Source organism: Physella acuta, unplaced genomic scaffold, assembly GCF_028476545.2.
Source record: "Physella acuta isolate Inbredline_101_S28 unplaced genomic scaffold, ASM2847654v3 ptg000065l, whole genome shotgun sequence".
Classification (NCBI taxonomy): domain Eukaryota; kingdom Metazoa; phylum Mollusca; class Gastropoda; family Physidae; genus Physella; species Physella acuta.
Window position 1 is genome coordinate 96,546 of NW_026731585.1, and position 24,831 is coordinate 121,376.

A 24,831-nucleotide genomic window follows, 5' to 3' on the forward strand; every position below is an offset into this window, starting at 1 on the left:
TTGTCATTGTCTTAAATTGAACATTTGAAGTTTCTAATATCCGAGCACTAAATTAATAGAGGTCAACTAAAACAACACACGCTTAGAACCACATACAACACACGAATCATTGCTGTGTTGTTCTTTACACTCTCAACACACGCTTAGAACCACATACAACACATGAATCATTGCTATGTTGTTCTTTATACTCTCTGCTCAAAAAATTGTTGTTGCTTTATTTCAGGTTGAAAAAAAAGGCTAAACATTCAAAAGAAAGAATTCAAAGATGCATTTTGTGGTACGGGTATTTGATTTTTGTTCTTAGACTCTGTGTTTTTCGTGTAATCAGCTGCTTGGTCTATGTAAGATATGTGACCATTCGCCCTAACCTTGTCTACTTCAGCAACAACCTGCCGTGCAGGTACAACCTACCGTGCAGGTACAGCCTGCGATGCAGCTACAGCCTGTACAACAACAGCCAGGTACTATCAACAGCATCGTGGTGACGGGACAGCCAAACGCTCCAAAACATCGAAGGGACTGGAACACAGGGCTGTGTCAATGTTTCGATGACTGCAACACTTGTAAGTACATATATATATATATATATATATATATATATATATATATATATATATATATATATATATATATATATATACATATATATACATATATATAAATATATATATATATATATATATATATATATATATATATATATATATATATATATATATATATATATATATATATATATATATATATATATATATATATATATATATATATATATATATATATATATATATAAATATATAAATATATATATATGTATATTTATATATTTATATATATACATACATACATATATATATATATATATATATATATATATATATATATATATATATATATATATATATATATATATATATATATATATATATATATATATACATCGTTGCACATATCCATTTATCCATCCGTTCTTCAAGTTCCATTAATCCACATATCCCACCACCTTCTCATTCACCTGCATAAACATCCACATACTAATCAACACAAACATTCACCTTCGTGTCCATCAATTCATTCATCCACCCACCTACCTATCCACTCACCCACCTATTCCCCCACCCCTCCATCAACCCACCCAATCATCCACCATCCACTCAATCACCCACCCACCCACTTACCCCCCTGCCTTCCATCCACCCCCCCCCCCCCCGCCCCTACAGGTATGTTTGGCGCCTGTTGTTGCCCTATCCTGGCCATGCAGACGGCATCAGAACTTGACGAGACCCTGTGTATCGTCTGCTTCGTTCCTGCTTCAACGGTGGCCATGAGGGTTAAGCTGAGGACCCAGGAGAACATCGGGGTGAGTGACGTCATCGTCTGTAGATGACATTGACTTGTTGTGTCATTCATTCTAGGTGACATTTGTATGTCATCAGCAGACATTTGTCTAGGTGGCTTTTGTTTAGCTCTCATGACCCCCTGTGTGTGACACACTGTTTACATGTTCCATTTTTTATGACCCACTTTTTGTATGACCCACTTTTTGTATGCCCCATTTGGAAGGACCATTATTGGTAACACCCAATTTATAATACACTATTACTATGCTGACTATTGGTATGACCCATGTTTTCCATGACCCACTATTGGTATGACCCACTATTGGTAGAACCCACTATTGGTATGACCCACTATTGCTATGACCCACTATTGCTATGACCCACTATTAATATAACCACCTATTGGTATGACCCACTATTATAATGACCCATGTTTTGTATGAACCATATTTTGTATGACCCATGTTTTATATGACCCCTGTTTTATATGACCCATGTTTTATATGACCCCTGTTTGTACAACCCCCAGGGCTCCATATGTGGCGACTGTATGGTCTCCTACTGCTGCATGCCCTGCGCTACGTGTCAACTAGCTAGAGAGGTCAAGATCGTCAAAAGTGGACCCAATCAAAGAGGGTACTAGCTGTCTACTAGCTACCTACTAGCTGCCTACTTGCTGCCTACTAGCCGACAACTAGCCTGCTATTAGCCAATGTCAATGTCGAAAGAGTAAATTCCTCAGCAATGATGGTCTACCGTGTCGTTGAAACAAATTGTTAATCATTCTAATTTAATGTATAGATCCTATGTATTGATGCTAAATTATTATCCTTGTGTTGTAACATTTTCGGAAAAAGAGTGTTGAAATAAAACATTGTAGAATAAATAATCTTTTATCGCCAATTTATTGTATTATTTGTACTGGTTTAAACTTAATTCGGTCTTTTAACTGAGTCTTTTCTAAATTGAAAACTGGCCCAGTGGAGAGGTTGACAACATAAACGTAACGAGAATCATCACAAGACTTTCGGCAACATACGGGGACAGTCTGACGCAATGGTAGCAGACGCGGAAAATCTTATGACGCAATGATAGCAGACGGGGAAAATCTTATGACGCAATGATAGCAGACGGGGAAAATCTAATGACGCTATGGTAGCAGACGGGGAAAATCTAATGACGCAATGATAGCAGACGGGGAAAATCTAATGACGCAATGATAGCAGACGCGGAAAATCTTATGACGCAATGATAGCAGACGGGGAAAATCTAATGACGCTATGGTAGCAGACGGGGAAAATCTAATGACGCAATGATAGCAGACGGGGAAAATCTAATGACGCAATGATAGCAGACGAGGAAAGTCTAATGACGCAATGATAGCAGACGCGGAAAATCTAATGACGCAATGATAGCAGACGCGGAAAATCTTATGACGCATTGATAGCAGACTCGCAAGTCTATGGCTGTCGAGAGTCAAGTCTAAAATCAGTTTCTTCACGTCTGCCGATTAAAGACAACTCGTGTTTTGCTAGCAGACGTCAAGCAACTAGTCAGTTCTGTCTACTCACAACATTACACAAAATCTGACAATTTCTCCACATTTCAGCCATCACCACACCTCAAATATAAAAGTTTCTGTTTTAAAACGATTTCTGAATTATTAATAGAGTTGTTTCTCTTTGTAAGGGGACATAACAAAAGAATAACAGTTAAATACAATGAGATCGCTAATTACTATTTAATACTGCAATGTTGATAAATCCGGTTCAAGATTGATTTTCAATACTAGTATCAAAAAAGTCCTTAAAAATACATAACAAATGTTAAAGAATGAAATGCAACAATATGACAACTTTCTAATCCCCCCCCCCCTTGTCCTTGTAACACATCGTTTCGAAATTCCTCTCTCAAGGCTCTCTAACAAAAGTCCATTAGACTAATGTAAGTAGGCCACTTCTCGTTCTTGCACTTGCCAGCTAGTATTTAAAAAAAACATGAATATTCTTATTAAATCGGTAAAAAATTTATTAGAAAAGTTAATTCCGCACTATTTGAGTTAATTAAAAACGTAAACAATAATAATGAAAGACTACAAGATGTAGGTTAGCTTAAAGAAAAATATAGCTTACGTTAAATTGTGATTAGTTTTTTAAAAAAGCGTACAGTTTGTTGTTATGTATTCGAATCCATACGGTCGGCTTGCCTGTCCCAAACACTGGTGTTATGTGAGAACCACCAAAAATCCTGAGAGCTTTTTTACTCCAACCACATGCAACACTTTTGTGCCTATCGTTACTAAACCCCAATTCAAACACACCTCTTACGCCATAGGTAATACTGAAACTAAAACGGGAAAAATTTTTTCGGGAATATCCGAAGTATTATTCTTAGAACAACCCGGTTAACAATAATATTACCTAACATTTCATTGAAGAGAGAGAGGGGAGGAAGAGGACCGTATTGCGTTGAAACGATGTAAACAGACAACAAAATAACCTGCGATTTCTACGACAGTTACGTGTGAGTACTCTTCACTTGTTAACGTTACCCATCAGGTTGACTGATTTTGTGGTCACATGACATTTAGTCCAACCCCCTTCTGCCACGGCTGCACCTATCTAACGCGATTTTTAAATCAATTATTTCACTACCGACTCAGCCTAGCTGGTAGGACTTTGTGTTAACGCATTCTTACTTCAGTCTAATAATGGGAATTGGATAGGAAAAATCAGTGACTGATTAGTCATGGGGTAGGGGTGAAACTATATAAATATATATATATATATATATATATATATATATATATATATATATATATATATATATATATATATATATATATGGCATATATATATATATATATAGGGCATATATATATATATATATAGGGCATATATATATATATAGGGCATGTATATATATATATATATATATATATATATATATATATATATATATATATATATATATATATATATATATATATATATAATATATATATAATTATATGACATTGCAGTTTGCTGCTCATTAGACAAAATAATTAAACTACTGTAAGGCATCACCAGAACACACCTCTTTAACTACACACGGTTGATGTGAGCTATCTGACACACAAACCCCTTTGTTCCCTCAAGCTGCCTGCATCCATTCCATCCTTGTCGTGTGTCAATATAATACCGCACACTGCCAACAAATGGCTCGCACCTAAACATCTCCACCCTAGATCTGAGCGCCACAGAATGCAGTAACACGACGTGTGTCTGACCATGAACCCACAAGACGTGTGTCTGACCATGAACCCACAAGACGTGTGTCTGACCATCTCCCAACTTCTTGGGACAAACGTTTTTTGGTTTGAGGATTACATCATTCATCTAGCTCGTGATGTGGTAAAAGGTAATTTTTTTTTCTGAAATCTGAAAACTCCTATAAATAATCGTTCTTGTGTAGTACTCTTATTTGTATGAAGAAACCAGTGTTTCTTCCAGAATTTTTTCTCGGGGGGGGGGGGGGGGGGTACTTGAAATTTTCGGGGGGGGGGGGGGGGAGGCAGTAGACTTTCTTTGAAGAAACTCTGGAAGAAACATTGAGTTCTTGTTGTTTAACGCTTATAACGATCCCATAGGTATAACTGAACAGAGAGTGCTTATGTGATGTTAAATCGATATGCTGCAGTGTAGATATTTTTACCTCCTCCGTGTAATCTGGTGTGTTTATGTGATTAAAACACAGGTAAACACACAATGTAAACACACAATGTGTTCCCCGGTAAACACAACGCTTATCACACAATGTATAACCAGTTTAAACGCAACGTAGCACTAGCCTTAAGCACGTGGATATGGATTGATTGTAACTTGGTATAACGAGTGGGTCGATACTAGAATAATCAATAAAATCGAATGAATCAAATCTTATATTTTGGATAAACAGGAAGAAATTCAATGCTGTTAGGCCAGAACTAAGATCAGTTGTGTTAAAACTGGAAATCAACGTCCCTGGGATGACTCTTTAGTTTTTAAGTTTTTATCATTCAGTGGATAAGGACAAATTTCAGTGCTCTTTATAAAGTAGAATTATAAAAAAAAATTATTCGAGGAAATCTGCGAAAAAAATTTCATTGCCCACTAAACAATTTATTAGACCTATGTAGTATCCTAGCAAATTATTTTCGTCAAATTACGTCATTTGAACTTTAGTGTCTGCTTGCCCGTATAGCCTTAGGCTACACATTCCCCTTAATTAAATAGCCTTATGAATGTTCAAGATTTTTAAAAACTATAATGTCACCAACAATAATAGTCGCGAAATTAGTCGAAAGTTCCATTGAATATTTTAAAAATCATATAGTCTAATATTATTTTAAAAATAAATTTAGTAACAAAAACCAGGCTGTTTGGTTTTAGTCGGGCTTTACTAAACATTTGATGTTTTAAGTATTTTAAGTAACTAAATACATTATTTTCAAATGCCAAAAACAATTTATTTAAAAACTATTATCGGCAAAGTTTTGATTACAAATTACAAGAAAGTGGAGTCTTCAGAAGATCGAATGGAGTTCCTGTACAGCCAATCAATTATTGTCTTTCGAAAGTGAAACTAAAAGTTATACATTAGGCTTTATGAAAATGAATAGAAATATATGGCCTTAAACACAAACAAATATTTTCAAGTTCTCTACATTAAGTTCAGCTTTTATTATTGATTCTTAAAACATTAAATTTAATACATTTTTTTCAAACTTTTAATTATTTTTTTTCGGCCGCTATGCAGACAAAATTGTCAAAAACTCGATTTTATCTGTCAACAATAGTGATGGAAGGATTCTTGTCAACTCGTTGATTGCCATACCATTGGGCATTAGGCACAGCCACCCAGTCATTTATTTAACGGAAAGTCACCCTGATTTGCCGCCGTTTTATAAATTAGAGCACTCAGATAATTTAATTAATTGAACATAATTATATAAAAACTGTATAAAAAAATTACACAAAGCGTTTTTAATTATCAAATGCGTTTGTAAATTTGATTCAATTTTTCCTATCAATGCGAGTCACTGGCATTTAGTGCGTGCGGATGCCTGCGCTTCTAAAAATGTCCATGTAATCTGCAGACAAGTCAGTGTATGAAAGTTTGAGGGGGTTTCCTCTACAACTACCCAAGCTGCCAGATTCGTGGAGCCGTATCATCGGTCGCCTGTGTGACACGGACGAATATGAGGCTGTCGCTTTACTCACCACCGGTGTTTTCATCGACCTTGACCCTTTCCCCACCATCATCAGCGAGCTGGCAACATTGTCCGAATTTCCCGCCAATCAGGTCAACGTAGGCCGGATGTTGATGGTCTTGAAACAGAAACAGGGTAACCATTTTTTTTGTCCATACACAGTAAATTAAGTAATAAGCACAGGGAAAGAGTAGGCCTACTTTAACTGGTGTAAACAAAAATTATTTACAATACAAGGTCACCACTTCAGGTAGACTATATGGTCTCAGCGATTTTATTGATTTAGGGACGTACATTTATGACGTCACCAGAGGCGTAGCGAGGGGGGGCAGGGGGTGCGGATCGCACCGGGTGACACCATTTAGGGGGTGTCACCAAGGCAAAAAATAGTAAAATATATAGAGAAAAATTTGAGGGGGAGGATGCAAATCGAAAGTTTGAGGGGAGGGGGGGGGGGGGGGGGCAAATTGAAAGTTTGAGGGGGGGGGGTGCAAATTGAAAATTGAAAGTTTGTTCCCCGGGAAGAGTCGCTACGCCTCTTAAGGGGGCAGTATCACCCAGACATTTGAAAATTGACGAAAAAATTTGCCAAAAAAAAACTATTACACATACACACATAATTTTTTTACCATAATAGTAATTAATAAGGAGCTATAAAACAGCACATAAAAGAAAGTTAACGTATGATGCAAACATTTTTTATAAATAATTTAACCAAAAAATTTTTACAAAGTAATTTGTGGCTGCGGTTTTCCAACATTTAGGCCCTTCCTGCTGAAAATACACTGGGAGATGTATGACAGGATAGCCTATCGTTGGAACTAGAAGATATCCATTGTGACAAATTTTGAAATTTTTAGATTTTTTCAAAGTCAGACCAAAAAAATTGAACTTAGAAATTTTCTAAATAATTTTTTTTTTTTTATTTTTTTTTTTTTATTATAAGAACAGATACTTTTTTTTTTTTTTGTGCCGTTTGGCGTTTAATATTGTTCCTTCCACAAGTGGATAGGTTGCATGTTAAAAAATTACAATGTGATACATAGTATAACATTAAAAAGATTTACAATGTCTTAATATTCCTTCTGATTTCTTTGTTCCATGTTTCTTTGATTTCTTTGTTCCGGTTTCTTGGTTCCATTTGTTTCTTTCTTGATTTTGTTTCTGGTTTGCTATGACATAAAGTACAGGACAGTACAAACATGATCGCTTCTCTGTTTTTTGGCCTTTCTTCTTGTGCTTGATACGCTCTTGGTTTGATAATGGTTTATTCTTTGTTGGTAGTTGTACTTGGTGAGAGTGAGTTTGGTGTCTTGACGTTGATGGTGGAGTTGGTCGAATGGTGTAGAACTTGGAGAGGGTGGTTGAGGTAGTGTTCTTGCGTTGAGATGAGGAATGATGCGCATGGTAGTAGAGTTGTTCGATGCATTGAAGCTTGGGGAGATGAGTTGGGTAGGTCCTTGTGTTGAGAGATCTTTCGGGGTGAGTTGCTTTGAAGTATTGTTCATTGTGATTTGAGGAGGAGTAACGTGAAGTAGTCGAGTAATTGAGTTGGGCGAGGTGACGTTGAAGAGTGAAGTTTGCTGATGTTGCTGAGTCGATGGTTTTGAGCTTGGTGAAGTGTTGAGGTGGGCGAGGTAGAGCTGTTGGCGATTGTTTATTTTGAGTAGATGATCTTGAGAGATGGTTAGTTGATTTGCTAGTGTTTTGACGGAAGCTTCCCACCTAAGATTTCTCCTAGGTGGGTGTCGTCAGAGTGTTAGTGAGTTTGTTGGGAGCGAGGTAGATACGTTTGACGTAGTAGATGAGTTCGATTTGTTGAGCGAGGTAGTTGCGTTAGACGTAGTAGATGAGTTCGATTTGTTGGCGATAGACAGACCTCCCACCTAAGATTTCTCCTAGATGGGTGTCGTCAGGCTGAAAAATAAAAGATTGAAAAGTTAGCCACTCGTACATTTGAAGCCACCCAATACAAGTACTGGGTGACTCATCTCGAGAGCGTGTGCGTTCGAGGGATGTGTGGGAGCAACCCCACAGCGGTCGTTGGCGAGATTTGCGTGAGTTAGAGTAGTAGGTTTGACCGCCTCTCGGCCCCGGCAGCCAGCCCTAAAAAGGACTGACCAACCAAATGGCTAAGATCCGTGTAGATCCATAACAGATACTACACTTTGATCTTAGCCAAAAGGCCGAGAAATAATTCATCCTTCATTAGAATCCTATTATTTTAGTTCCGACGATAGCCATTGACGCAAGGAAGATTTATACCAAATTTTAAGTAATTTACTTATGGTTTCGGAAAATTGTTTACAAAAAATTCAAAATGTAATAAAATATTAACAAAATAATTTTTTGCAAATTTGTTGCTATACATATACCCTACCATTTATATACTGTATTATAGCAGAAGAAACGTTACTACTGCTGTACAATTTTGACATATTATTATGTATGTCGAATAGTTTTTTTTTGGTGAATATTTTTGTTTTCCTCCCTTAGTCTGGGTGATACTGCCCCCTTAAGGGGTGACACCATTAAGTGCCGCACGGGGTGACACCCGACCTCGCTACGCCACTGGACGTCACCATAAAGGACGGGGATGGATAAGATGATAAGACTTTTTGAACGAATGTTTACAAATGTGAAGTAGCATTTATACATTTTAGTGCTGGATAGGCCTACAAATAAGAACTTCACTTTCTTTACTGTTTTGATTGCATAGGGGTTTTAGGATTTGTGATTTTATGTTAGTGAGGGAGGACCGGCCTATTGTCACTTTTGTAACGGTGGGGATCAAATATAGAATCTAGGCTAAAACACGTGTCGTTTATTGATGACCGATACAGTCCATATTCCATAACCTAACCCGATAGGTGATAACTTAGCAGTTTGTCTGTAAAAAGCTAAATATCCCAATCATTAGCACACCAACATTCACAGATCCCAAGCAATGGCACCATATATATATATATATATATATATATATATATATATATATATATATATATATATATATATATATATAGGCCTATATATAGTATATATATATATATATATATATATATATATATATATATATATATATATATATATATATATATATATATATATATTATATAAGGTAACTGCTCTGGTGGGAGCTAGTATAATCAGAACGTTTAAAATTAAAAAAAAAACACCTCAGGTAAACAACTTAAAATTGTTGCAGGTGTCAAGATTTGGCATCTAAGACTTGCTTGTAAGCTTGTAGATTTAGGGGCTGCTTTGCAGACGATTCAACACAGCTTCAATAAACCTATGCTATTAGCAGTAGTGTCCCTTTGTTTAGAGGGAGGTAAGTCTTTTTAAAAGTCTTAATATTAGATTGTAGGCTATTACAAATGTATCATACACGATTTGGTTATTGATTTAACAAAAAATTTAAAAAATACAAACAAACAAACAAATCCCCTAATGTTGCAGAGTTGAATAATAGCTTTTGGTGCAATATTAAAAAACAATTAATTCAGTCCAATACAATTTAATAATTTTTATCTCCTGTAGTATAAATATTGGACTTTCAGTTGAGGATAGTTTTATTTGCGAAGTTGTGTTTTCAGTCTGTAAAGCAAAATGAAATATGGCTTCAGACATTCATATATTGAATATTGTGTATAACAGAACCTCAAATGTGTATATTTAGGCCCTATATTTAATATTAAATATTTAATTTTTTTTTCAAGTCCTTAATTTTTTTAGGCCATTTTATTTTGAGAATTTAAATTTTGAGGTTTGTTAAAATATAAAAAGTTTCTAATGACGTTATTTTGTTTAGAAAATGATCAACTGCTAGAATGTACATTGAGAACATTATCTCCCTTGGAGTGTGATCTCTGTGATGATCAGGGGAACACACCCCTGCATGAGGTGGCCACACACTCGAAAAGTGTAACCGCAGCTGGGAAGGTAAACTACTGTCACAGAGTAGGGGTCTTTGTAGACACATATTTGCTACAAAGAAAATTGTAGAGAAAAGTTTTATTTTATGCTGCTGTCAACAGTATTATTACTAGAAAAGTATTATAATAAATGCAGATTTAGAAACGTTTGTCCTGCTGAGAATTTTTATTTAAATTGCATTTGATGCAATAGATTTTTTTAACCCTTGATTCATACTGTTTGTTTTTCCATTATTTTCTTTAAAATTCAGTTTATCAATACGATATTACAAGTATAAATACTAAATTATTGACTGTTTATTTCTGAATTTTTTCAGAAAATTTTAAAAACTTTATTGAGCGCTGGATGTCTAGCAAATTTGGCAAATAATGCAGGAAATCTTCCATACCAGTGTGTGAGTGTAGGCAGAAGAGGCAAACAGAAAAATAAATTAAATGAAACCCTGTTAAAAGCTAGTCAAGCACCAAGTAAGTGTGGAGGGAATTATTTTAACTACACTACTAGTTTCAAATTCGCCTCTAGAGATTAGAGTAAAAAGTAAACCATTCAGGATGTAGTAAAATATTTATCTTTACTCTATAGCTGGTCTATTGTTTTACTGGTATATTTAAGCTCAAGAAGAGATCTATCTATTATTGACATGACTTGACCTACATATCCACATGACATAACCTAAACTTATACATGACTTGACCTAAACCCCACATGAAAGGACCTATATTTAAACATGACTTGACCTATATTTACACATGAAATGACCTATATTTACACATGACTTGACCTACATATCCACATGACATGACATATATTTACACATGACCTATGGCTCCACATATTCAGAATCTACACTTGACCTACTTAACTTGACCTATATCTACAATAAGTTCTTCCTGCCTGGAATAAACTCCATAAACTTAAAAAGAAATTAAAAATTCTAGTTGTAACAAAAACAATTTTACCATAACTTATCTGGAGACATTATTTTGATATCTCAGACTATTTATAGAAATGTAAATATTAAAATTCTTGTATTTCCTCACTCAGCAACTAATGACATCTTCTAATGCTATTTTATATGTAATCTATTGAGTGGAACTTCTGCAACAGTTAAACACAAAAAATATTGCATTTAAATATTAAAATAGGTTAATTATTTGCAGGTGCTTTTATACTTCAAAGGCAAAAAAAGATTCATGAAATGGGAACAAAAGAATACAAAGCTAATCAAGAAGATGCTGCATTACAACTGTACATATCAGCCACAAAGCTGACTTCAGATTTTCAAATGGCACAAATAGATATAAATATAAAAATTGAACTGGCCACCCTCTATCATAATATAGCATTAATTTATCACCATAAAAAAAATTATGAATTTGCTTTGGTTTTTGCTGAAAAAGGGTTACAAGTACAGCCAAAATATTATAAGGTTTGATTTATTTATTTGTTTTATGTAAAAGTTGTTTTAAATTATTTAAAATAAAATTAGACATTCATTAAAACTTATTTATCATTTATGTGCAAGTTAATTATGTATGCTATCAAGATAGTTTATAGCAGTGATTCTTAACCTTTTGGGAAGTACTGGACCCCTCTAGTTCCAAACTGACAAAATCAGATCTTGAATCATATTAGTTGAGTGTGCATCTTTATCTCCACTGAACCCCTGAGGTTTGATCGAACCCAGGTAAAGAATCTCTGGTTTATAGGCCACATGTAGCAGATGTAGTAGAGTTTCTCTTTTTTCATTTACCACTGCATAAGCTGTCAATCTAAATTTCCTGACAAATAAGGTAGTTACCCTAAAGCAGGGGTTCCCAACCTTTTTTTACTCTAGAGCAAATTGTAAAATATCAGTAGGGAGGCGGGCACCACCTATTTTAAATCGACAAACTCCTTCCAGAGGCGTAGCGACCCCTCCCGGCGCCCGGGGACAAAACTTTCGATTTACACCCCCCACCCTCAAACTTTCTACTAGCACCCCCCCCTCCCCCCCCACCCCTCAAACTTTCAATTTCCATCCCTCTTCAACCTTTCAATAATGTTTATGAAAAAAAATCTGTCTCTGTCGAATAGCGAGAGGCGGGCACATACGAATCGTTCGGCGGGCGCCATGGCGCCCGCGGGCACAGGGTTGGGAACCCCTGCCCAACAGGCTTGAGTCAGAGAACTAAACTAGAGACTTTTAGCATAAGAGAAATGCTTGGGGATGAGGTAACAAGAGCCATCTGTTGCTTATGATCTATATAAAATTACTCCACAGAACTATCTTCACAAGGGGAAGGCTTTATGTAAATTAGACCGCATGGCAGAAGCAATAGATGCTTACATTTCTGGATTCAAAAAATGTTGTTCTCATGAAGATAAAATCACATTCTGTAAAATGGCGACAGATTTATTTCTACTCGTTCCTGGTAATTTTTGTCCTGTTTTTATTTTTAGAATTAAGGTTTTAATATTTGAAAGTTAAAAACATTTTATGCTGTGGACCTACATATCCTCTAGTTGTAGGCTACATTGTAAGATTTGGTGGCAAACATACATTACTATTTCTAAATCAATCTTATCATTAACACTTATCAAATAAACAGTTTTTTTTTATCTGACTAAGGACAAAGACCTCTCATATATTATTCATAAACCAACCCTTACCATATCACTTGCCATATAGAAACATCCATCAGAAACAACTACTGTAAAATAATATTTTATTTTAGTATAAAAACAATGGGTAATGAAGCAATCTAATGTCATGAACAGCATTTGCATTAATAGCACTGTTTTTGTGCATGATATTTGAAAGAGAGACGGAAGCAATATCCCTCCCCCCTCCCTTTGTAAATCATAGGAACATATAAACTTGGTTGAAATCATGAATCACATTAATATGGTGCATAAAAACTTCACTCTATCAGCTGCATATAGGTGATGAAATATTGAAACCATTGCATTCTATTTTAGTTATTAGATATTCTATGTTGCATGATGATTAAAACTGTTCTGGCTAGTGTCACTGCTCTAACTCTGGCCAAAACCCTAGTCCTAACTCTGGCCATAACCCTAGCCTTAATTCAAATTCTGACTCTAGGCCTGAACTGAAATTAACCTAAATTGGGATTTTAAAAATCAAGATCTAAGTATCTTTTTTTATTTTTCGGAATGATTGTATTCTAAACCAACAGCACAAACTTGGCATTCAATGGCACTGAAGGTGAAATTCATGCTGACTCACAGCAGTAAAGAAATAATAGGTTATCTATCAAAAAGCAAATCCTGGCCACCCAAGCAGTCTTGGAAATGTCTAAGCCACTTTGTTTTAGGAACCACTGATGGAAATAATGGTAACTGCACATAAGTATTGTTAGGGAATTATTGATAGAAATAAAAATACTTGAAGAGAACTAATGACATTATGACTAAATTGTATGTTGAAATAAGGTAGCTAATGTGGAATGTACAAAAACTAAGTTTTATGTTAAAATTCCTATTGAGTTGTTTTAAAATTTTAAAATTTAAACTAAACTCTAAAACGAATAGTTTTCAATGTGTTTGTAATAAAGATAAAAATATATTTTTTAACAATTATAAACTTAGGCCTTTGATGAATGAAATCTTTCTATTTTTAGCTCATGACAGTTCAAAAAGCAGAATATTCACCAGCATAGATGCCAGTGAAGCAACACTGTTTACAATCTTTCATGCTCTATCTGAAGACTTCGATGCTCCGAATGTTTTGACACAACTTTTGCGTAATGGAGCCAACCCAAACAGTCTTGCAGCTTCTGTTAAGGAAACACATTTTCATGCTGCCATCAGGTTCAGTTGTATCACCAGTAGGTTTGACTTTCTTTTAAACTTTTTGTTACTTTTATATTAACCTTCATTGTTTATTATTCCAAGATTTGAATTTTTTTAAATTGATACTTCTTGGTCATGGATATCAATCAACCTTAACAGAAAGTGCTAAAATTGAATTAACAAATTTTTGCCTGGTTTAAAAATTGTAGGCCTTATTACACTTGAATTGAACAATTATCTTCAAATATCATTTTATAAAATATAATTTTATTATAATCTTTTTTTCAATTCTTTTTAACATTTGAATAACTTTTTTATTTGTACTTTTCTCACAGTGGACATCACAAATTTAAAACTAATATTGGATTTGGATGTGAAGCATGAGGTTTTGTCATGTGTTGATGTTGAAGGACGTACGCCATTCCATACTTTATGTGTCGAAGCTGAAAGGAAAAAAATTGTTGAGAATTTTTTTTTAGAGCTAGCTGGAATACTTCTAAAAAGTGGAGTCAGCATAAAAATAAAGGACCAATACAACAGATATGCAACAGACTATTTAATGACTTCATCCAATTTAAAGGAAGGAATACAGAAACTAATAAGTGGTAAGATTATTTTTATTCATAAAAGTTAGAAAAAGTTTAAACATGTATTTAAATTATAACTATCAATAGTTAAACACCTACAATTGTTGCATATAAAATAATAGAAAGTATGTATGCTAATCTTCTAGTCTGAATAGAAACTTAATCAATTAAGCTTGGTGAAAATTAGATTCCAATAATAATAAAATTAAAAATGTAAAACAAATTTGAATTTTTGTTTTTATTATACAGACACTGAAAAAATGTGCATTTTTTTTCTGGAAGTAGCTTTTATGATACTTTAATTTTCCTAAATTTTACAGCTTTAAAAACAATTAACATTGAAACAAACTTTGTCTTTTCTTTTAATATTTAAATGCTACTTTTGCTTCAAAATTTTAATATTTCAATCTTCACTTCATATAACTGTCTTTTTAAATTAATATTTGTTAAAATGTACTAAAAGTTTGTATAATTTGATAATTGCTACATTTTATTCTTCTAGAAACATCCCAGACAAAGATAACCAGTACATGTGAACCTTTAATTTCTGGAAAAAGTTATCCAGGTTTAGTAAACAATGAGGTCTTGGGTCCTACTGCTGTTCAGCTTGAAAATACTGATGAGGAGTATGTAGGATCATGGCACAAAATAATGCTAAAAGGTGATGAAGAATACAAAAATGGTTTCAAATCAAGAGCTTTAAAGATTTACTCACAAGCAATTGAAGAATTTTTGAAAAGTTCAGGTATTATTTTATAATCATTATTAAATAATCTTATAAAGAAAACAAAAGTAAAAAAAAAATATATCTGAAAACATGATTTAAATATTGAAATAAATTAAAACTAATTCCAGTTATTACAAAAAGAAAAGTAAAAAGGAATCTAGCTAAACTTTACAGCAAAAGATCAGATTGTTGGGAATATGAAAAAGCTGATGAGAACTATCAAAACTGTTTAAAAGATCTGGAAAAAAGCTTAAACTTGGATGATACCAATGTCGAGGTATTTGATAAACTTAAATACATAGATGTTTTTGTTCTTTCATTCTTATTTGATGCATAGTTTATTCAGTGGGCTGAGTGTTAATGTTCCCTAATTTACATCTCCATCTTTTATTTATTAAAACTATCATTCTACTGCATTGCAGGTTCATCTAAAAAAGGCTCAAGTTCATGTTGCTATGGGTGATAAAAGAAAGGCTATTATAGCTTTTGCCAATGCTTGTTTTTGCAGTAAAATTGATGTTCAGTGTCAAATATTGAAAGAGGCATTGGTGATGACGGAACAAGACAGTATAAACCTTTTGATTATTTTTTAATGACATTATTTTATTGACTATTAAATATTTTTATCCGCTTTTGCTTTTAATGAAACTAATCTAACTAAAGTTCCTGCTTAAGTTTTATCTAGTGCTGCTCAGCTAAAATAATGAATTCTTGGTGACTCTAAAAATCTTATAATAATATAATAAAAGATTTATCTGTTTATTGAATTTATTATATTATTAATTCCTGTTTACCACCTTTTCAGAGAGTGAAGAGAGTGTGCTGTTGTTTAAAGTAAGTCTTGAACAATTTTAAATTCTAAACAATTTTTTTCACAGCAAAGCTGAGAGATTTGTTATGCAAAACTTTGAAAAATTCTACTAAAGACTTGTGGTTTAGAGTGGCTTATGCTTTTATACAAGAAGGCAACTGGGAGTTTGCCAGGTTTTCTGCTGAATGGGGAGAGAAATGTTCAGGCACTTTACACAACATGGATGTTGATTTCAAATACATTTGTCAATATATAGCTTTGAACCCTGAAAAGTGAGTTAATTTATTTGAAATATTATAAGATTTTAGATGTTTGTTACTGAAAATCTGCATATTTAAAAAAAATCCAACTTCCATGCAACATACTGTTGTTTTAAATTAATTTGGTTTAAACAGTTATAAAAACAAATGATCGACTTTAACTTTAATTAACCTTAACACTATTTGCTTATGAGTGCATTGTTAACCCAGATAATGTTTTGTAGCTTTTTCTTATACTCAAATACAACATTATTCCAATCTCAAAAATAAAATGTTGAAAAGGCATTTAATGTTCTTTAAGTTAAATATATAATTTCTTTACTTCAAATATTACATGAAATCTTTAAAAAATGTAACAAAATTTTCAATCTGCAGGTGGCTAGGAGATCTGCTCTTGTTATTTTTAGACATGGGAACCAGTTTTGAAAGTTTTCAATATGATGCTGGTGATACTTTCCTAGAAGCAGCTGTGAAATGTTCTCATGCATTAAAAGACAATGAGTTACTTAAAAAACTACTGAGGTTGGGGATGAAAAAAGAAAATCTTACTTTGAGAGATCGAGATAGAAACACAGTTTTGCACATTTTGTCTGATCCAGTAAGTTTGGCCAGTTTGAAATTTTAATTTAATTATTTACTGCTGTTATTTATAACAATTATTCTGTTTTTGAACATCAAATACAAGTTAATTATTTACTGCTGTTATTAATAAAATTTATTCTGTTTTTCAACATTCTTTTAAGTCTAAATGTGATACAAATTATGTTTCAGTCTAAAAGTGAATCGTTAACTCATTAATTAAAGTTTTGTCAGATTGAATTAAATCTTAATTTGGCCTCAATATTATATCCTTTCGTAAACTAAAATTTTAATTCAAGGTTAAATTCATGACGTCTAGATGTTTAAGTAATAGAAAGTCAAAAGGTGTTGGCCTATAATAATGTAAAAAGTGGAATGCAATTTTATTTTAGGAGACAAAATTTCCAATGCAAGGGAGAAAAGAACTTGTAGAATATTTTCTGAAAGAAAGGGTAGATGTACGGGCAAGAAACTGTAATGGAAAACTTGCATCAGAGCTTTGTGATCTGTCAGATGAAATCAGAGATCTTCTTTTAAAAGCAGGTAATACAATACTTTTTTTTTAGCAATTTTAAAGTAGCATAATTTTGTTTCTTTAAAAACGAGTGGTCTTTAAAAAACCCTGTATTTTCAATGGCGTCTCATTTTTTTTATTAACTACATAAATAGATTTATTTTGAAAAAATGTCAGTCTTAAAAGAAACAGGTTATTGCTTCTGTATTTGGCAATTATGTAAACTTTTCTGATTGCTTAATAAGCACTACCAAAAAAAAAAATGATCAGCCATTTTGAAATGTGTGTTTAAGTTTTAGTTTTATCCTCCCTTCCTTTTTATAAAAACTAAATCATGACACCTTCTGATGTAGCCCACATTAGCTCACATGCACATAAAAATTAGTCATCAGGAAATTGTTAAAATGTGTAATAATCACATAAGTACATTATCCTAGTATACCTTACCTCAATAGTGCAGAAGAATTAGAGTTCACATTTATTAATATGAAGTGATTATGTGGTCAGACTATAGCTACAGCATGCGCCTGCTAACTTAAGAACTCATGGGTTAACTTAGAAGTATTTTGCCCTATCAAATAGCCATTCTGTTCCTTAAACATTTAGTTCATTTTTATATAAATAAAACAGTTGATTATTAACTATTAACTTTACAGAGATGAAATTTCTTTTAAAGAAACAACTGCATACAGAGGATGAAGTAAAACTTTTATCATCTTTACTTCCACAATATATTTCAGGAGGTAAAATTTATTTAATAAACTGTATTGTTATAAAGTTAGAATTTGCATTTTAAGTTACTTTTTGTCTTTTAGATATTGAGGCATACATTTAAAAAAAATTTTTTTTAAAATTATTATAATGAATATGCAATATTATTTCTACATTTCAGCAAATGCCTCACTTTTTCATGACATCAACATTGAAAGTTTGAAAAAAATTCTGAAAATTCTAATAGCATCTCAGAAATGGGAAGAAATTTTTACATTAGTTAACCTGTATCAAAAAGAAAAGTCCATCCAAAACTTTGCATCTTCTCTGACACTGTTGACTGTTTTAAATTCACTGCATGAGAAATGGAATTCTAAGGAAAAAGTTAAAATTCTGTTATTTTTTCTCAAATTTGGAGCTGTGGCTGATAATACTTTCCTAGATGTGTGCATACAAATGCAAGAGTGGAAGGTGCTTACATTTTAAAATGTATTAATTACTGCAAGGAATAAATTTCATAAATAAAACCTTGGTAAAAAAATTCGTAAAATTAAAACCAAATAAATAACTGATTTTGTAAAAAATATCAACATAGTCAAATGCATTAATGTTGGAAAACACCCAGTGTTACTATTATATTATTTGCCTGTTTAGCAGATCAAAATTTAACAAGTACTTGATAGCCTTCAGTCACATCTCAAGTTACTCAAAAACTTAAAAAAATTTTCTGCGACTAATTTGGTTTCACATATTTCAGCTCTGTATCATGTTTTTGAAATGGAATTCTAAAACAGATTGTCCATTACATGAAGCTCTAAAGATTGCACTGAGAGGGGGCCCAGGTTAGAATTTCAGTATGCAAGTGTTGGAGAGTATTTAGCATTTTGGAAGAACACTTCTCCTTTGGATAAACACATTTTTTGTTATTTTATTTCTCAGGAAGTTTTATTATTTTTGAGAAACTTCTAGAAATGCATAAAAAAGACAAACACTTGGACATTAATGCTATTGATTCAGAGGGAAATACTTTAATGCATTTAGTAGCTCAGGTAATGCTGTCTATATGAATTTAATTCAATCTGTATTAGAATAAGTTTCTTCATATAAACAAAGACATATTATTAACATATACATTAAGTCCATCAAGTATTGAGATTTTTTATTGATACACGCATTTCCAAAGAAGTTAAATGAATGAGATTCCATAAACAAATAAAATGCTATTATGGTCTACAGATAAGGTGACAAAGGACATAATTTAACTTAAACTGAATCAGTTGAAGTCACTATGGAGTTAAAAGTACTGTTTTTGAAAGTATCCCATCATTTATTACTGTAGCTAAAAAAGTTGTATCATTTTTACCATCAACAGGCAAGTTGTAATGAGAACTCTATGAAAGCTTTAGAACTATTGTTTGATCACGATGCTCCAACAGAAAAAGAAAACAAAGTAAAAAAGCTGCCTATTTCATATCTGTCTGATGATGATAAAAGAAAACCCATATTAACAAGTGTTAAAGGTGAAGACACACTGTAGTTATTCATTTTTAGGAAAAATTCAAAATTCAATCTACCTAAATGTATAGAATGGGACAGTTCTAATTTGGGTTCAAGTCCTTAGAACGTCTTGTAATCCAACCAGCTCTGATGGGTACCTGATGGGAAAATCAAGGTGGCTTAGCATAATGCAAACCACACTATCCGAAGTCACAGAAACAGGTAAAATCTACTTCAATTGCCTCAAGGACCATCAGATTCAAAAAGGAAATTTTTTCAACTAAAAATTACCCACTTGTAACAAAAGTGGAGAATAGAAGATATTTTGTAAGCTATTCAGTAATTTTATAACAAAAATTGCATTGCCTTTTTTAATAAAAATTTATTTACGCCTAGGTTCTACTGATAAAAAGAAACAATATGCATTAAATCAGGTAATCTATGATTTATAGCCTTTAAGCATATATATATATATATATATATATATATATATATATATATATATATATATATATATATATATATATATATATAATTATATATATATATATAATTATATATATATATATAATTATATATATATATATATATAATTATATATATATATATAATTATATATATATATATAATTATATATATATATATATATATATATATATATATATATATATATATATATATATATATATATATATATATATATATATATATATATATATAATTATATATATATATATATATAATTATATATATATATATATATATATAATTATATATATATATATATATAATTATATATATATATATAATTATATATATATATATATATATATATATATATATATATATATATATATATATATATATATATATATATATATAATTATATATATATATATATATTAAGGAAAACAATTGCTACAATTTATTCAGATTATAATGTAATCATTATTCATTTGTGATGGTTTTTTTACATCATTTTATAAATTTTATTTTTGACGTTACAGATTTCAATAAGAGCACAGGCAATGTTTAGTGCTTTGCCTGATGCTAATAATGGATTTTTAACGAGAGTCCATACTTCTTTAGCTACTGGAGTAGATATTTTTACTCTACCACAAAAAGGTGACTTTTTATACTAACATAATTTGTTTTGTTTGAAAATTTCTCAAAGAAAAGATTCAATTTTTAACACTTTTTTGCAATAATATTTGAAATGAGTTTTAGAAAACTATGTATGCCCTTACACTGTGTAGTCTTTTTAGCATTGTTATCCTTTTATTTTTCTATGTGATGTGTTCGTGTGTAATGCTTTTGTCATAGTGTGTCCAAGCCTGTATTGGCATTTTGTCTGTATCACTATCCTACAACCATTAGACCTAAACATCAATAACTCTATTCTTGGACACTCTTGCTCTCTAGATGAGATTATCACTGATGACACAATCACCATTATAGAACCATCAAAATTTGATGAGTTAACTTGGGAAATTGAATGCACAGGTAGCTCTTATTTTTAAATTGAAATTTAGACTTTTGTGTTTGTATTATATTTACAAGTTTTTATTTTAGATGGCTCAAACATTAATTAACAATGCTATTTCATAAAGTGCACTGAAAACAAAGTATAAAAGCCTTTTGAAAGTATAGGTTTTAAAAATTGAAATAAATTTGTTGTTCCATATTTTTGTATTCATATCTTCTTGTTACAAATTAAATAACAAGCAATTGTATAAACCATTTTAATGCTAGGATTGATCAAATTAATACTCTCTTATCACCTCCCCAATTCTAGAAAGGTTTTGGAATGTGTTGAAAGTGCAGTTAGATCAAAAGCTACATATAGGCCTATTGGACATAAGTGAAAGAAGCATTGAAGAACTCTCCCAATCTTCTTTTAAACAATATGTAATCAGAAAGATTTATCAATTGGCATCTGCATTTTCTGACTGTGAAAAACAGGTAGCATTAATATTATTCTTTCAATCAAGTTAACTATACATTTTAAACAATAACACAATTTTTTAATGGTAACCTACTTGGTATAAAAATAAACATATCACAATGATACCTTTCCGATGATGTGATTGGGCAGTGGAACAAATAATTGCTAAAACAGACCCCTGGGATCAACAACCTATATAGGACAGAAAAATCCAAAATCAAACAACTGATGCCTTGCAGATTGTCCTTGGGTAGGCTATGGAAGCAAATCCAGAAAGAAAAACAGGCTGAAGACATATGTTGCAAAACATGTTGAATAATAAACTGTAGGAGGACGACCCATTCAATATTACAAAGAACAAAAAAGAAAGGAGATAACAATACCTGTATAGTATAACTATTTTACATTATACTTTGATATTTTACCCCAGCTTTCAACTAGGTAAAAGATTCATTCATTGCGTAATAAATAACGTGAAGTTAATTTTCCAGATTTTGGAGAATGGAGTTCCTGACACATTGGAGATCTTTACAGTTGATCTCCCACATGGCTTTTGTCTACTGATAGAAGTAGCTGTGGCATTTTCACCAAGATGTAGCAAAGAAAGTCTTTTAGGTGCAACAGATGAACTACAAGGAAACACAGACAAAGTATACTCAGAAGTTTTAAGACTGTGGGATATTGTTTTAAAGGAAAAAGAGTTAGAAGCCACTGTACAGAAGATCGTTACTTCCCACAAGCTAGGGAAAACATCTCTTATACAGGTAAGTTATGAATTCTTACAAAGTTATAATTTGTTTCATTTATATTGTCAGATATTTATCAGATTATTGAATTGAGTTTATGGTTTATTTTTAAAATAAAATATTTTCTGCATCAAGAATTTGTTTTGTTAATCTATTCCTATCACTTGCATGATTACATTTTTTAAATATTTAAAAATATTAGGTCTATATGCATTTTTAAAAGTTGAATAAACTAATTTGTTTAACATGTTTCAGAAAACACTAGTAGGGTATACAGCTGGTTGGGAATCTGCTCAGAGAATACCAATACTGTTTTCTGAATCTCGTCCTGATGGTTGTAAGGAATCAAATATGTGCATGCGCAAATTATTTCTTCCAACGAGTATTCATAAAAATGAGTTTCATATAATGAAATTTTATTCTTTCGCACCAACTATGGTATCTGCAATTTTAGACTGCAACTTTGTTGAGGTAGCATTAAAGATTGTTTTTATCATCTTCATCCTCATTTCATTAGAATCCCTGTGTAAGTTATAGGCATTTAAAAAAAAAAATTAAAACTGTTAATCAATTAAATTAAACTCATTTGTTTTTGGTGTAATTTCGCATAGATGTTTAAACTATTTTTTGGAAATTAAATCCTGTTAAGACCAAAGCAGAATTGTTTTTCATAGTGTTGTAAGGGTAGTTCTTGGGTTATAACTGGATAAATAATATAATGTGATGAACTTCACAGTATCAATTTATTTCTTGCTCACCTAGATAGAAATTACACCTAAATGACAACTAATTATTCCACCAAAAATATAACATTTCTTATATTTAAGTAGATCAATAAAATAAAATTTAAAAAAATCATCCCTTTTTTAGATAGATTTTCCCTTTAAAGTGACTGAACTAGAATTTGATATAATCAACTGTAAAATGGAAAAACCAATAATGCTCCTGGGACGCAGTGGGACGGGAAAAACAACATGTTGCCTTTACAGACTCTGGCAGAGATTTCTTGAGGCCACCAAATCAAATGATTGCCACAAGATTCCAGGTCAGTGTGTGATGCACATGAAGATATTTGTTTTAGTGTTAGGACAATGCTGCTGAGAACAACTGAGTTAAATTTAAAGTGAGATAGATAGATCTTGGAGATATAAGCCCTATGTGACAACAAATAGTTAACATAAATAAAAAATGAATTTGTTTTTTAAATTAATTTAACTTACATTTACTGTTCATTTACTATTTTTCATCAGAAAAATTTGTCAGTTTAATGTATTAATTATCAAGTAATTCTAGTAATCACTCTACATTTAAAAATAAAAGCCACTACTAGTGTTTGATATTAATTAAAAAAATATGTGAATAATAATATGTTTTTATGATTGTCCCAAAAACAGAATCACCAATAAATTCTGAAGTTGAAGAAGACACCAACAATAGCTCTGAAGAAGAAAGTTTTGAAGAATACCAGCAGAAGTATATTCATCAGGTTAAATTAATTTAAATTATCATGGTTAAAATATATTTTGTTTTAAAATTGAATTTTGTTTGTAACTTTGAAAAATTGTATTTCACTATAATACATAACATTTTTAGTTCGCATATGTTAGTTTAAATATTTAAAACCTCAAAATTTTAGATCTGGTTATTACAATGATTTCTACCATTTTCATTTGTTGGCCAACCATTTCATTCTTCCTCAACCAGACCCATTTTACACAGCTATATACACAACAGTACAGCTGTTTTTTTTATTTAAACTGGATCAAAATGATTTTTAGCATTAATTAATAATTAACTATATGATAATTGTTACTTCCATTTCAGATATTTGTAACAAAAAATCCTGTGTTATGTGAGGAGATGAGACAAAGTTTTCTGAAGATGCGACGGGCATTAGGTTCTCAACTTGAGCACAACGCATTGCCTGAATCTTCTTTACCCACAACTTTATCGGTAAGGTTTAACTTAGCAAGTCAATTTTATTATCACAATAGCTGCAAACCTAAGCTTCAGTAAAATATGAAAATTTAAAACCTGCTTTTTGGAGAGCAGAAATACCAGAACCGAGCAAAGCACATTACAAAATATATTTGTATATGTCACATCATTTAGCTGATGAAATTTTATTCAAGTATTAGACCCTA

General features: G+C 31.9%; 2 protein-coding genes and 1 pseudogene across 2 annotated transcripts; 2 read left to right on the forward strand and 1 right to left on the reverse strand.

The window, feature by feature from the left end:
- Nucleotides 1-399: 399 nt before the first annotated feature.
- Nucleotides 400-2,142, forward strand: LOC131951343 (placenta-specific gene 8 protein-like). The gene is made up of 3 exons (XM_059313716.1): nt 400-566; nt 1,224-1,363; nt 1,873-2,142. The coding sequence occupies exons 1-3, from the start codon at nt 434-436 to the stop codon at nt 1,984-1,986; spliced, it is 387 nt and encodes a 128-aa protein (XP_059169699.1). The 5' UTR covers nt 400-433; the 3' UTR covers nt 1,987-2,142.
- A 1,647-nt stretch (nt 2,143-3,789) lies between these two features.
- Nucleotides 3,790-24,799, forward strand: LOC131951253 (uncharacterized). The gene is made up of 32 exons (XM_059313611.1): nt 3,790-3,866; nt 4,573-4,745; nt 6,463-6,711; nt 9,782-9,907; nt 10,388-10,518; nt 10,829-10,979; nt 11,673-11,941; nt 12,776-12,926; nt 13,695-13,853; nt 14,139-14,345; nt 14,646-14,915; nt 15,400-15,642; nt 15,753-15,901; nt 16,047-16,191; nt 16,503-16,707; nt 17,071-17,293; nt 17,667-17,817; nt 18,445-18,531; nt 18,681-18,970; nt 19,257-19,341; nt 19,439-19,548; nt 19,872-20,019; nt 20,393-20,430; nt 21,004-21,121; nt 21,419-21,499; nt 21,792-21,958; nt 22,433-22,705; nt 22,943-23,158; nt 23,558-23,732; nt 24,082-24,173; nt 24,512-24,640; nt 24,740-24,799. Exons 2-32 carry the CDS (start codon nt 4,616-4,618, stop codon nt 24,797-24,799), a joined length of 5,028 nt encoding a protein of 1,675 aa, XP_059169594.1. The 5' UTR covers nt 3,790-3,866; nt 4,573-4,615.
- LOC131951550 (uncharacterized) lies at nt 8,615-8,774 on the reverse strand (annotated as a pseudogene).
- Nucleotides 24,800-24,831: the final 32 nt, after the last annotated feature.